Raw genomic sequence first — 12434 nt, forward strand, 5'->3', positions numbered from 1 at the left:
CTCTGGATAGAGAAGTGGGGGGGGGGGGAGCCAGTCTTCTGCACAGAGGCAAATCATTCATTGCTCTGCCCACTTTTACTTCCGGCCCTGATGGCAACGGATACCTCAGAGGTGGATTTAGGGCAGCACAGCTGGGTCCGTCGTGCTGGGCGCTGAAGCCAAGGGGGAGTCACAGGGCATCACAACTGTGACATAGCAAGCAGAATGGAAGGCAAGGGGGTGGAAATTTTGGCCTTGCGCAGTGCATTGTTGACCAGATTAATACCTAGGAGAGAATGTGTCCCTCAAGCCAAATAAAGCTCCCCACTCCTCTTCGGACTAGAGGAGAGAGAAGCAGATGTCTTAGTGAAGTACTAGAATGTCTTCAGACAGCATGTCGGGACTTTAAAGGATGAAAATACAGCTTCTGTTCTCCCGCTTAGCCTTCAGAGGGGTTCTCCTAGTACAGTGGTACCTCGGGTTACGAACTTAATTCGTTCCGGAGGTCTGTTCTTAACCTGAGGTGCGCTTTCGCTAATGGGGCCTCCTGCTGCAGCCGCGCAATTTCTGTTCTCATCCTGGAGCAAAGTTCGCAACCTGAGGTAACTACTTCCGGGTTAGCAGAGTTTGTAACCTAAAGCGTTTGTAACCCGAGATACCACTGTATTTTATTAGTTAAATTTGTATCCTGATATTTCACCGCTCAAGGTGGCTGGTGCCTATAGTGCAAATACAGCAATAATTAATTTCGCAGTGGAGGTTAAAGGAGAGATGCCGGTTTCTCAGGCAGGACGCTGGCTGTTTATTAAGGATGGAAAATGTGTGAAGCCCAGAGCCACTTATTACAGTCAACTTCAACATCCATCCTCTTCACCAACACAAGGGGCTTCTTCTTCTTCTTATGCTTTTATTTGGTGGCAGGTACCCCCCCCCTCTAAATATGACTCCTCCATTTGTCGGTGGTACAATTGGCACATTTTTAACTACACTTAGGCTACAAACACACCATACATGAAAAGCATGTTTCTCTGCAAAGAATCCTGGGAACTGTAGTTTACCCTTTGCAGAGCTACAATTCCCAGCACCATTAACAAACTAGTTCTCATGATTCTTTTGGGGGCGGGAAGGGAAGTACAGTGTGTACGTAGCCTTTTATAGGCCTCATTGGGCTGATTCTGAGAGAACAGCCATCCTCTCATGTGCCTACTCTTCCTCCCTGAGGGGAAAAGACACCCACATTGCTGCTGGTAATAATCCTGAGGTGTAAAACACACACACACACTGGGAAAACATGCAAGGCCCAAAGAACTCATTGGGGGTATTACTTAAGCACCTTCACTACATTCTTGGTTCTGGCTGCTGCTGGACACCATTTTATGGTTTCTGAAGTGATGTGAGATGATGAATCAGAGATTTGAGTGTCACCTGTAAACTGACAAAGGAGAGCTCTTCCACAGCTTTTCAATCGGTGTCTGGCCATTGTGGGGCACTGCTGAATGCCATGGGGTATGGTCAAGAGATATGGGGCAGTCACTGTGGCCAAGCAGCCATTTTGCCCCCACCCCAAAGACGGCGAGGTGAGATGTGCCACAGAATAGTTGGGACTACAGCAACTATCAGTCCAGTCAGCATGGCCCAAGGTTCACAGATGATTGGAGTTGTAGTTCTTCAGCAACACCTGGAGGGCCACAGGATTTCTGATTAGGTGCAAAAGTGTGGTAAGATTCTCCACTTGGCAGGACAGATAGCTGGCCAGTTAACCAAGTGACAACTCAATGTATCTGTGCATATGAGCACTTGGGAAGCTGCCCATCTATATTGCCTTGCCAAGTGGTTAGAAGAACCAGACAAGTCTCCTGTTTCTCTTAATCAAGTGCAGAAGTGTTAGACAATTCTCACCATCTGGTTGGGCAAGATATATGAAGCCTCATCAGAGGAGGTGGAAACCTTTTCTGGGCCCAGGGATGCATTTTGAAATCTAAGAAACTGTTGTGGGTACCACAAAACACCCATTTCATTGAAGAAGACTGGTGATGCTCAGGTACTCCCCAAACAAATGAAACAGTTTTTAAAAGCAGCCATCGTGCCTCTCCGCAAGAAAAGACAATCACCCCAAACAAAAACAGCTCGACTTTAAAAATAAAATTGAGAAGGGGGCTGAGTGGGTCACAAGGGAAGTGGCTGAAGGTGTTGTGGTGCATATGTGCATCAGGTTGGGGACTTCAGGCCCACATCCATGCATTGGTGTCTTACTGTCTGTATTCTCCCCATAGTATGGAGGGGAAAATAACAAGATGCTTTCAGCCAGATCCCATGCATTTTTATTCCTAAATATTCCAAGCGTTGCAGCCTCCACTGCTTGACAAACTGCCCCAGACCCACACAATGCACCCACTGGTTGTGTGAAGCAGGCCTCTTATGCCGCCTTTGTGCATTTCCCCTGCTGTGGCTTTAAAGCTGGTTCACAATTTGCATTTTGAATTCTGGTACAAGCCTTCTTTAAACCGCAAAATACACCTGTGGAGTTGACAATTGCAAACGGCACGCGTTTAAATGGCTACTTCTGCAATAAACATGAAAATGGCGACCAGCAAAGAATTAGACTCGTGCTTCAGTATTTGTTGTGAATAAAATCCAGCCATTTAAATTTATTTGTGCCATTCACAACTGCTAAGACTGCAGGTGCAGGTGTATCTGGTACCTGTTGTATTTGAAAGTGCAAATTGGCTGTTCTTACCATAGACATGTGCCATTTGAGGCCTGGAGCTTCCTGACAGAGACTTTATGTCACTAATGCGTCATTAAGATTCAATTTTTCTATGCCCTGTCAGTACATGGTCACTCCCCCTTTTTTCAACCTTAGATTTTTCAAAGGTATTCCGCTGCCTCTCCCACAGCAGTGTGCGGTCCTTGATGACCTGTTTCTGTGCAATGTTTCCTGACTGCTCCCTCAATCACTACTCTCTTTCCTTCCACCACATGCATGCATATGAATCTGTACTTGCTTGCATGCACCTTAAACACACACACACAAAGTGCATCAGGAGAAACATTACCAATCCCTAGTTCTCATGTATTGCCATGAGGGAAACTGAGACTTGTGCTTTGGAGGAGCTGAACAGGAAGGGCAACATCAGTGTTGTTTTTCATTAATACAGAGGTCTTGCACAGGACCGATACCCAGTTATACTGCAATTCTGATAAAGAGGTTTTGTGCAATACCTCTTGTGTTGTTATATCTTCACCACACACATTAGAATCTGCCCTCATGCTTCAAAAGTACCTACGAGCTCCCACACCAGCAGTAAGGGCAGTTGTAAAGATAACGGTAAAGGACCCCTAACAATTAAGCTCAGTCACGAATGACTCTGGGGTTGCAGCGCTTATCTCGCTTTATTGGCCGAGGAAGCCAACGTTTGTCCACAGACAGTTTTTCCGGGTCATGTGGCCAGCATGACTAAGCCACTTCTGACAAAACCAGAGCAGTGCACAGAAACGCCGTTTACTTTCCCACTGGAATGGTGCCTATTTATCTACTTGCACTTTTTAGCGTGCTTTCAAACTGCTAGGTTGGCAGGAGCTGGGACCAAACAATGGGAGCTCACCCCATCGCGGGGATTTGAACTGCCCACCTTCTGATCGGCAAGCCCAAAGCTCAGTGGTTTACACCACAGCACCACCCGCGCTGTGGAACAGCAGGTGGAACACTGGAACAGTTGTAACAGGCTATTTCTATTTAACAAAATTTCTGTACAAAAGGAAATCATGCTAAAATGGGGGGGGGGCGTTACAGGCTGGCGTTTTTATAATGGCAATCTCACTTGGACAGTGTGAAAAACCCATGTGCATAAGCGGCACTGATCCCACAATAGTGCTCTTAGTTCTCCGGTATCTACAGAATGGAAACCCGCTTCCCCCAAAATTGAACTTTTGGTAATGGGAGAATGCACTGGAAAGTATGGGACAACATTTGCTTGTTGAAATTTTGTCTAACCTCCCCACAAACAAATCGGAATAAATGCTCATTAAATATTGCCTGCCCCACCTAGCAAGCAAATCAGGTTTGAATGCTCAGGGTCCTCTGGAAACAACCACACATATAGGGCAGTGCATTAGTAGATCCCACTTTCTCCCCATGGTCGCATAGCTACACCAGGAAGAACTTTCTGACGGTAAGAGCTGTTCAACAGTGGACCGGACTCTCCCGGAAGGTGGAGAGAGTCCTTCCTTGGAGGTTTTTAAGCAGAGGTTGGATGGCTATCTTCCAAGGATGCTTTAGCTGGGACTCTTGCATCGCAGGGGGTTGGACTACTATCCATCCAACTCTATCCTTCCTAAGGTGAGAAATCGCGGAATTTCCACCCTACTTGAAAACGACACCCTTTCCCCTAGAAGCCTTATGATGGAGATGGGTTGCGGATGGGGAGGGACGAAGCCTGTCCCAGGACGGAGCCACCTCTGCTGCCTTCCCTTAAGGCGAAACGGCTGAGCACAAGTGGCCCTTTCCGCGATTCCCTTTCAGCTCCCCCCGAGAGACCCGCCCCGTGGCCTGGGCTCCGCCTCCCTCCCCGACAGGTGTGCGTCGCCACCTGCAGCAAGCCGCACCCTGCCCGCTCCTTTCCCCGCCTGTAACAACAGCCCAAGGCGGAAGCGTTCTGCAATGTCAGGCGCCCCGGCGAGCGCGGAGCGGCGCGCCCTGCGCTGGCTGCGGCGGGGCTGCGGGGTCCTGGCGCACCTCGCCGCGCTGGGCACCACCGCGCTGCTGCTGCTGCTCTCCAGGCCCGGCACCAGTGAGTTGACTCTCCCTCCCGCTTCCATTCCCAAGGCAAAGTAACGGGACGAAGGGGGGGGGGAAGGGCACCCGTTCCTCTCCTGGCCCAGGATGCGCCTTGGAAGACGTGCGCCACGGCCACGTTTTTAGGGTACCCAGTTGCTGGACCCGATGGCTCGCTTTCGCAAGGTTAGGCCTGCTCTGAGTCGACCCACTGAAAGTAATGGGCTTGGCTTTAACAGAGTTGAAAGCTTTAGGTTCCCCTTACCTTTCCAGGCTACAAACACGAGGGATTCTACGATCTTTGCAAGGAGAGGTTGATGATTGATGTAAAAATGAACGGACTGCAAGTGATGTGACAGGGTGGTTGAAGGGATGTTAACAAGGCGACTACACGCACAGGCAGGAGACCTGCCACTATCACCACCGAAACAGCATTAAACAAAGGTGCACACAGCATTGGCTTGACTGTAGTAGCAGTTTAGCCATATGTCCTTGCTCCATTTGCAGTTTCACACTTGTGCATGGACAGACAACCCCCAGACACAATTATTGTGCAACCAACATTTGAATAATGCACAGGTAATTCTAAATGAAGCATTGTCTAAGTAGTTCACCTGAAACAGTAATCCCAACCCAGCTTGCTTCAAGATATCCCTGTCACTTTCTGCAATGAGCTCAAAAACTGTTGGATTAAAGATCTTACACCCTTGCATAAGCCACTTTGTGGAGCTACTTAAATGTTATTAACCTATGTAATAATAATGATAATAATAATGATAATAATAATAATAATAATAATAATAATAATAATAATAATAGATATAAAAAACCAGTTTGGTGTATGTAAAATTGTGCAGCCCCCATATTGATTTGCATGTGCAGCAACAGTGTGCATCTTTTCACTGATTATTGGGTGCCTGTGCTAAGCTGAAGCCATTTCTGGTGAGGTTACCAGAGATCCCCATTTCCTGGGGACAGTCCCCGGATTTACAAATCAGTCCCCTGACAAAATCCATCTATTTAGTAGGAAGTTGAAAAGTGTCTCTGGATTCATTGGGGGAATCTGATAACCTTAATTTATGGCCTCTGAATGCTCCGTCTTTCTCCCAAGGAGCTCAAGGTGGCATACATGACTCTCCATGTTAACCTTGCAGCAACCCTGGTTGGTTACACTGATGTACAGGGACTGGCCCAAGGTCATCCAGTGAGCTTCATGACTGAGTGACTGGGGCTAGAACCCCAGTCTCCCAGGTCTTAGTCCAGCACTCTAACCACTACATCACAGTGGCTCGTATACACACATAGAAAAGGTATGTGCTTAACTGTTTCATATGACAATATACACATGTCTTTTCCTACATGGAAATACAGGAGTTCATAATATTTTGAGGTGGATACAACAGCTAGTTGGGGCTTTGTATTGTAAGAGGGCAAGGATATCCATGTTCTGGCTCTCTAAAATCCATGACTGTAACCTCGTGAAAGGTATCGGGCTTAAGCTTTTAACTGAGCAATTCAGTCCCATTTACTTCAATGGGAAGCCAAGATTCTGGGCATAATTTCCCAGCTTGCTACTCTGTCTGGCCCATTTGCATAGTGCAGTACAGCTACTCAAGCTTGTTCCCATATATTTTAACATAGCATTATATTCTGCCTAGTTTTCAGCAATCATTTAAATGCTATAGCTGCCTTTTGTAATTTATTAATAGCCAGTGTGGGTGTTTTTGCGAGTCCTTTCTAGTGAAGTCTGGAATGGTTTTTTATCTTCCGTTCTGGCTGCTGGAAGTCTTATTTTAGAACATGACAGCTCTATAGTACATAATGGATGTTTCTTATTTCAGAATCCAGCAGCTTCAGTGAACTTTATAGGGCAGACGCACCAGATCTCTGCAGGCTCTTGTTTTTGAAATTTTGATCCGGCAGTCCTATTGTGTCTGTCTGTGTTAACATAGTTTGGCTTTTTTTTTTTAGGTTTGAGCTTTTTATACATGCTTTTAATAACTGGGCACGAGTCAACCACAGCTAAGCACTTTTAAATGGAGAGCTTCCATTGGAATTAAGCACATGCATAAGTCTTCCACTAAAATCAACAAGGCAATTAATATGCAATTACAATCTGATTCCTATTGAGTTTGAGTGGTTCATGCTGTATCTTAGGAGGACTGGGTGGTATTCAGCTAAGTTTTTTATTCAGAGCACTGCTGTTACAATCAATGGACCTAACTTAGCCATGTTTATTAATTTCAGTGGGTTTACTCTGGGTAAAACTTAGTTGAATATCACTCCTTGTTTCTCCTGAACTAGAAAGGAATAGCTGAGGCCTGCCCATTGGGAAAAGTCTTTTCCTCCTTCCAACTTTTGAATTAGAACATCTTTCTAACCCTAGTCTTAATAGAACAGTAACATGTGGGGGAAATCCACCTACTATAGAGCAGAAGTTCTAAAGTTTCATATGGTTGTCTTTGTACGTTCACTGGACTTTTTAAGAAGCCCTTCACTTCTGCCATAGAATCCCTGACTGTTGCAAAGGATGCTTCAAGGGACACAGTCCACAGATACAGGGTTCTGGCTAGGCCCGCACAAATTAAAAGTTCATTTTGTGTTCCCTTGTGGTTGCTTATAGCAGGGGGACAGCAGTAGCGGTGGCCATCGGGGGCAAGCTGCATATCAGGGAAGTTTGTTTGCCGCTACAGGTACTGACTTTTTATTGAGGTGAGTCTGATAAGTCCAGATCAGGTTGGTCCAAGCTATGGCAAACACCACCTCATCTGAAACTCTTGCAAGAAGCATTAACAAGAGTTCCTTCCACATGCCATATGTTTGGAAAACTTGCAGTGATGAGCAATATACATGGATAGTGGTTATGACAGATCAGACTTCCTAGCTTGAAGGGGCTGCTGCAATCAAATCTGTTGTTGAAGTCATGTTTGTTTTTGGACTGGAACACAGTTTTGGCTAAGCATTTTCTCTCTTTCTTATAGGTTTGTTTTCCTGGCACCCTGCGTTCATGTCAATAGCAGTAAGTTGCTTCCTGCTTATTCAGTACATCTGAGGAATGTTGTCTGTTTTTGCCTAGGGAGAATATAGCAGAAAGCCTAGGGTTGTGTACACACGCTAATCTTTTAGAGAGGTGGAAGGGCTTCTGTCCTCCTTTCCCAGCTGACAATACACACATTAATTTCTCCCTGTAGTGAGCCTTTCAGATAAACCTGTATTTGCAGTGCCTTGGGAGGTACTTGCTAAAATCCAAAATGCTCTCCAGAAGCTCTGCCAGCACTTCTAAACGGACATGTGTTTTCGTTGTGGCTATATTTCAAGCACGTTTGCGATAATGGCTCCAATAGGACTCTCTTACACATGCTTAGTGGGGTTTTCTTTAAGGCGGAGATGGGGAATCTGTGACCCTCCAGATGTTGCTGGACTTAAACTTCCATCATTCCTGGCCAGTGACCCTGCTGACTATTGGGAGGCTACATGTTTCCCATCCTTGTGGTTTCCCCCCACACTTTTACAATGATGTACTATGGCCTCATTCTCCTTGTCACATCACCCCTAACCTCCTAAGTCTCTTTTATGGTTGCCTTTTCACTTCTGACCTTGAGTCACTTTTCCCCTTCATTTGCTTCTTGGGTATGTGCTAAGTAAACGATTACGTTACAGGATTGTGTTGAGCTGTCAAGCTATCAAGCAGAATAAAGGTAAGTTGGGGAGGCTATTGTTCTTACAATAACATTTCTTTTTGTCCTATCCTATTCTTTTTATCTGCAGTAGCGGATTGGTGTTTGTGCTTCTTTTAAGAAAGAAAAAACTCTGCAAATCTTTCTGTATGCTATTTCAATATTTTTTAATAATAATAATATGCATGTGCCTTCTACTGCTAAAGAGGGGACATCTCCAGAGATGCCTCTCCTCTGACAAAAGGAGCAAATTGCCTGCGAAAGATTTTCTTCCCCTTCCCCACAGCATTACATATGTACAAGTGGTGACACCACTAGACAGAAACTGCTCCCACTCTCCTGAAAAAGTGATTAGCTGTTCGTAACCTAAAATTGCACATTCCATTTCCCTAGCAGATAGTCTCTGTACTCATAATACTGAACTATATTCTAGTAAATTATTGTGTTTAATTTGTGCATTATTTTTTTACAAGCCACCTTGGAGGTTTCTTTGGAACTGAAAGATGGGATTAAAATGGTCTCATAAATAAACCCCAGACTGGAACCATCTAGAGTCTTGGCAGCTAGTCTGTTGCACACACTTGCAATAAATAACTTTTCTTTTGTTGCAAAATGGCACCTCCTAGCTTGGCCCCTTGAATCTTCCTTCAGCAGTTATGCTGCATCTGAAGAGTCAAATATGCCTATCATTGCCAAGAATGAAAGTACTGCCCTATATCAAAGCTTCTCTGTGAACATCTTGCTCTCAGCCAGGAGCCAATAACGTTTGGATTTCAAATAAAGGCCACAACGTCTTACGTTATGCAGCTTTTAAAAGAAGCTGTGGATTGGTAAGGCAGGTCAGTATGATAGTGACCTGTTCTTTTGATTCAGCACTAAAGTGCATACCAAGAAGTAAAGAGAAAGTGTCCTGGGGAAAAACTGGTATCTTTCCCCACCCTGTGGGATGTCCACAAATCTCAAGAGCAAAGCTAGATGTGTAGGGCTGCACACTTCATGCAGATCCCCCAGCCATCTAATTCAGGCATGTAGAGGAGCATGGCTGAAAGCCCACCATGACTGTAGACAGTGCTGTGAGTGCATATGCAAAGGATTAATGTTATGTGCTAGCAATGCCTTTACAGAGCTGTTGCCATAAAGCTGTTCAGGGAGCTGTGATAGTTAATCCAAATTAAAACTGCTTTTAAGCATACACTATAGATGTACATCTCATTTCTCTGTTCTTCCTCTGCTGGAGGAAAATGACTTATTCCACTGCAGGGCCACTGTGCAAATAGCAACAGATAGGTAGTTTCAATGGTAGGTTGACCCAGTGGCGTAGCGTGGGGGGTGCAGGGGGGGCCGGCCGCACCGGGCGCAACACCTGGGGGTTAGGGTTAGGGGGCGCAAATCCATGGGTTAGGGGGCGCAAATCCACGAGTTAGGGGGCGCAAATTACTTGCCTTGCCCCGGGTGCTGACAACCCACGCTACGCCACTGGGTTGACCATATGTTTTCTTTAAAAAGGATGCAGCCAATACATGCCAGACTTGGCATCTTGACCAGTCCTCAGATCCATTATTATTATTATTATTATTATTATTATTATTATTATTATTATTATTATTATTATTATTATTATTAGAAGTGGGCCTAATAGGTGAAGCAGTAGCGGAGCCCAAAATGGTCCAGCAAGTTCAGAACCAGCACCAGCCTTTGGAGTTCCAATGGGAGGATGCCCCTCCTCCTGGTCACTGCCAGTCCTGCCCATTTGCTTAGCCTCTCCCTATGGACCCAATCTGCACAACCACCCCAAGGGAGGATGCATAGTAAGAGAAGGATGTTGCTGGTAGGTGAACCAGCAGGGACAGCAAGGAGGAGGAGAACCACCTGGGCCAGGAAACTTCAGGGTCAGCAGCATTCCTCTGCACAAGGATGTCAGCAGATGCCCAGTGGTGCTAACTCCCAATGCCAACCCTGTGCAACTCTTCTTGGTATGTTATAAGCCACCCTAGTTAACACCAACTCATGAGACCCGTTTATGTACTTGGCAGAAGAGCTCCCCCTGCCACACCGGACTGTGTCGATTCAGGTTGCAAATGAGAAGTGTGTTCTGAATGCTCTTGAAAAATGAACAACACTCCCCATCATCAACACCCATACCTGGATATAGGGAAAACAACATGCAGGGGAGAAGGCTGGGCTGAATACTTTCCCCTGAACTTCTAGTCATAAGTGTACAGGGAGTTTACTAGCTATTGGAGCATTGCAAGCATGCATTATTTGCCACTTGGCTGCCCTGAGTGGTGAATGAATGGAAGGTGTAGGGTATAGCTCCACTTTTAACTTAAAAGCCAGCCAATCTGCAGTCTGAAGTGGTGCCATAGAGGCTTACTGCCTGCTATGTCTAAGTACATAACTGGTTCCAAAGCTTTGGCTGTGCTTCTATGCTTGTTGTTTTGAAGATTATTTGATAGGGAAGGTGACTCGGGCTCCACTGCTAGGTTGCTAATGGGTTCTTGTATTCCCAGTTCTGCCTGTGCCTGACGGAAGCCATCCTGATCTTCTCGCCAGAGGGCCTCCTCTTCTGCTCCTGCTCCCACAAAATGAAAGTGCAGCTGCACTGGACTGCCCAGACGCTGGCCCTTGTGGCTGCCACACTGGGCTTGGCCTTCATTGTCTCCAGCAAGAACCGGAGTGAGCTTCCACACCTGGTCTCCTGGCACAGTGTTCTGGGCCTCCTGACTCTCCTGGCAGCTTGTGGGCAGGTCTTGTGTGGATTCTGCCTTCGCTTTCCTCGGCTGCTGAGGATCTCGTCCATGGGTCGCCTCCGGCTCGTCCACATGACGTACGGACTGATCGTTTATCTGCTAGCCACCTTCACTGTGGCCCTGGGCATTTATTCTGACTGGTTTCAGGCCCAGATTAAAGGGGTGGCTTGGTACTTCTGCCTGGGGTTACCTTTCTGTCCTGCTTTGGTTATTGTGAAACAGATTACTAGAACTCGTAAGAAGAGACAGTACATTTGAGTCTTGGATCCCATCAGAACCCACTGGAATCAATATCTCATCCCCATTGTTTTCTCCTATCCTTAGTATTTATAACAGCTGAATTTAGCCTTCTGTTGACACCTGATTCTGTGTTTTGTGTGCTGCGCCATGTTTTGTCAAAGTAATGTTTTGTTTTGTTTTGTTTTGTTTTGTTTTGTTTTGTTTTAGGTCAAGTACATGCTAATACTAGTACTCCAGCATTCTGGAAATATGCTGATTCAATTTTCCAGCTCATTGATCAGGTAGACTCAAGTGCTTGGCTGAGCCTCATGCTTGAATCTAGGGTGCTTTTCCAGAAAACAGGATCAACAACTTGCTGCCTGCATGTTTGCAGTAGGACTTCATGACTACTGTGTCTTCGAAAATAGATGCATAGAAGCAATGGGGTTGGTTTTGAGCAATGTTTCATAGTTTCTTGTGTTTCTTAGGTTCTGAAATGCTTCAGTAATTAGATGTGTAGCCACCCACAAGCTAGGAACTTCATGAGTTATACTCACCTGGTTTCTGTGCTTCTGGAATTGTTCTTCCCTCACCTGTCCAACGCCTGTGCTCTCCTCATGGTGATTCACTCCCTCACCAGTTCCTTCTTTCTTTTTAGAATCATAGAATTGTAGAGTTGGAAGGGACACCAAGGGTCACCTAGTCCATCATCATCATCATCATTATACTATACACCACCTTTTCTTGTGGGTAGTGGGGAGTTTCAAAGTCTGGGAGCAGCCACTGGGAAGACCCTCTTCTGTGTCCCTACGAAGTTTGTCCTGGAGGGTGATGGGACCAAGAGAAGGGCCTGCCCCAAAGATATCAAAACCCAGCCAGGCTCCCAGAGTGGCTTCTATATTACCCATTAAAACAAGACAGCCCCTGCCTCGACGCTGCCTTGCAGGCTTACAATCTTAAAAAGAATATGCTATGCCACACAAGGCAAAAAGGATGTGGAAGGAAGGGGGCAGGGAATCAAACTCAGGCACCAGT

At 45.9% G+C, this 12434-nt stretch overlaps 1 protein-coding gene across 1 annotated transcript; it reads left to right on the plus strand.

Moving 5' to 3' along the window:
• Nucleotides 1-4624: 4624 nt before the first annotated feature.
• CYB561D1 (cytochrome b561 family member D1) lies at nucleotides 4625-11525 on the plus strand. Its single transcript, XM_083510741.1, has 3 exons — nucleotides 4625-4769; nucleotides 7735-7772; nucleotides 10941-11525. The coding sequence occupies exons 1-3, from the start codon at nucleotides 4640-4642 to the stop codon at nucleotides 11436-11438; spliced, it is 666 nt and encodes a 221-aa protein (XP_083366867.1). The 5' UTR covers nucleotides 4625-4639; the 3' UTR covers nucleotides 11439-11525.
• Nucleotides 11526-12434: the final 909 nt, after the last annotated feature.

Source organism: Podarcis liolepis (genome assembly GCF_965112155.1).
Source record: "Podarcis liolepis genome assembly, chromosome: 6".
NCBI classification, from domain to species: Eukaryota; Metazoa; Chordata; class Lepidosauria; order Squamata; family Lacertidae; genus Podarcis; species Podarcis liolepis.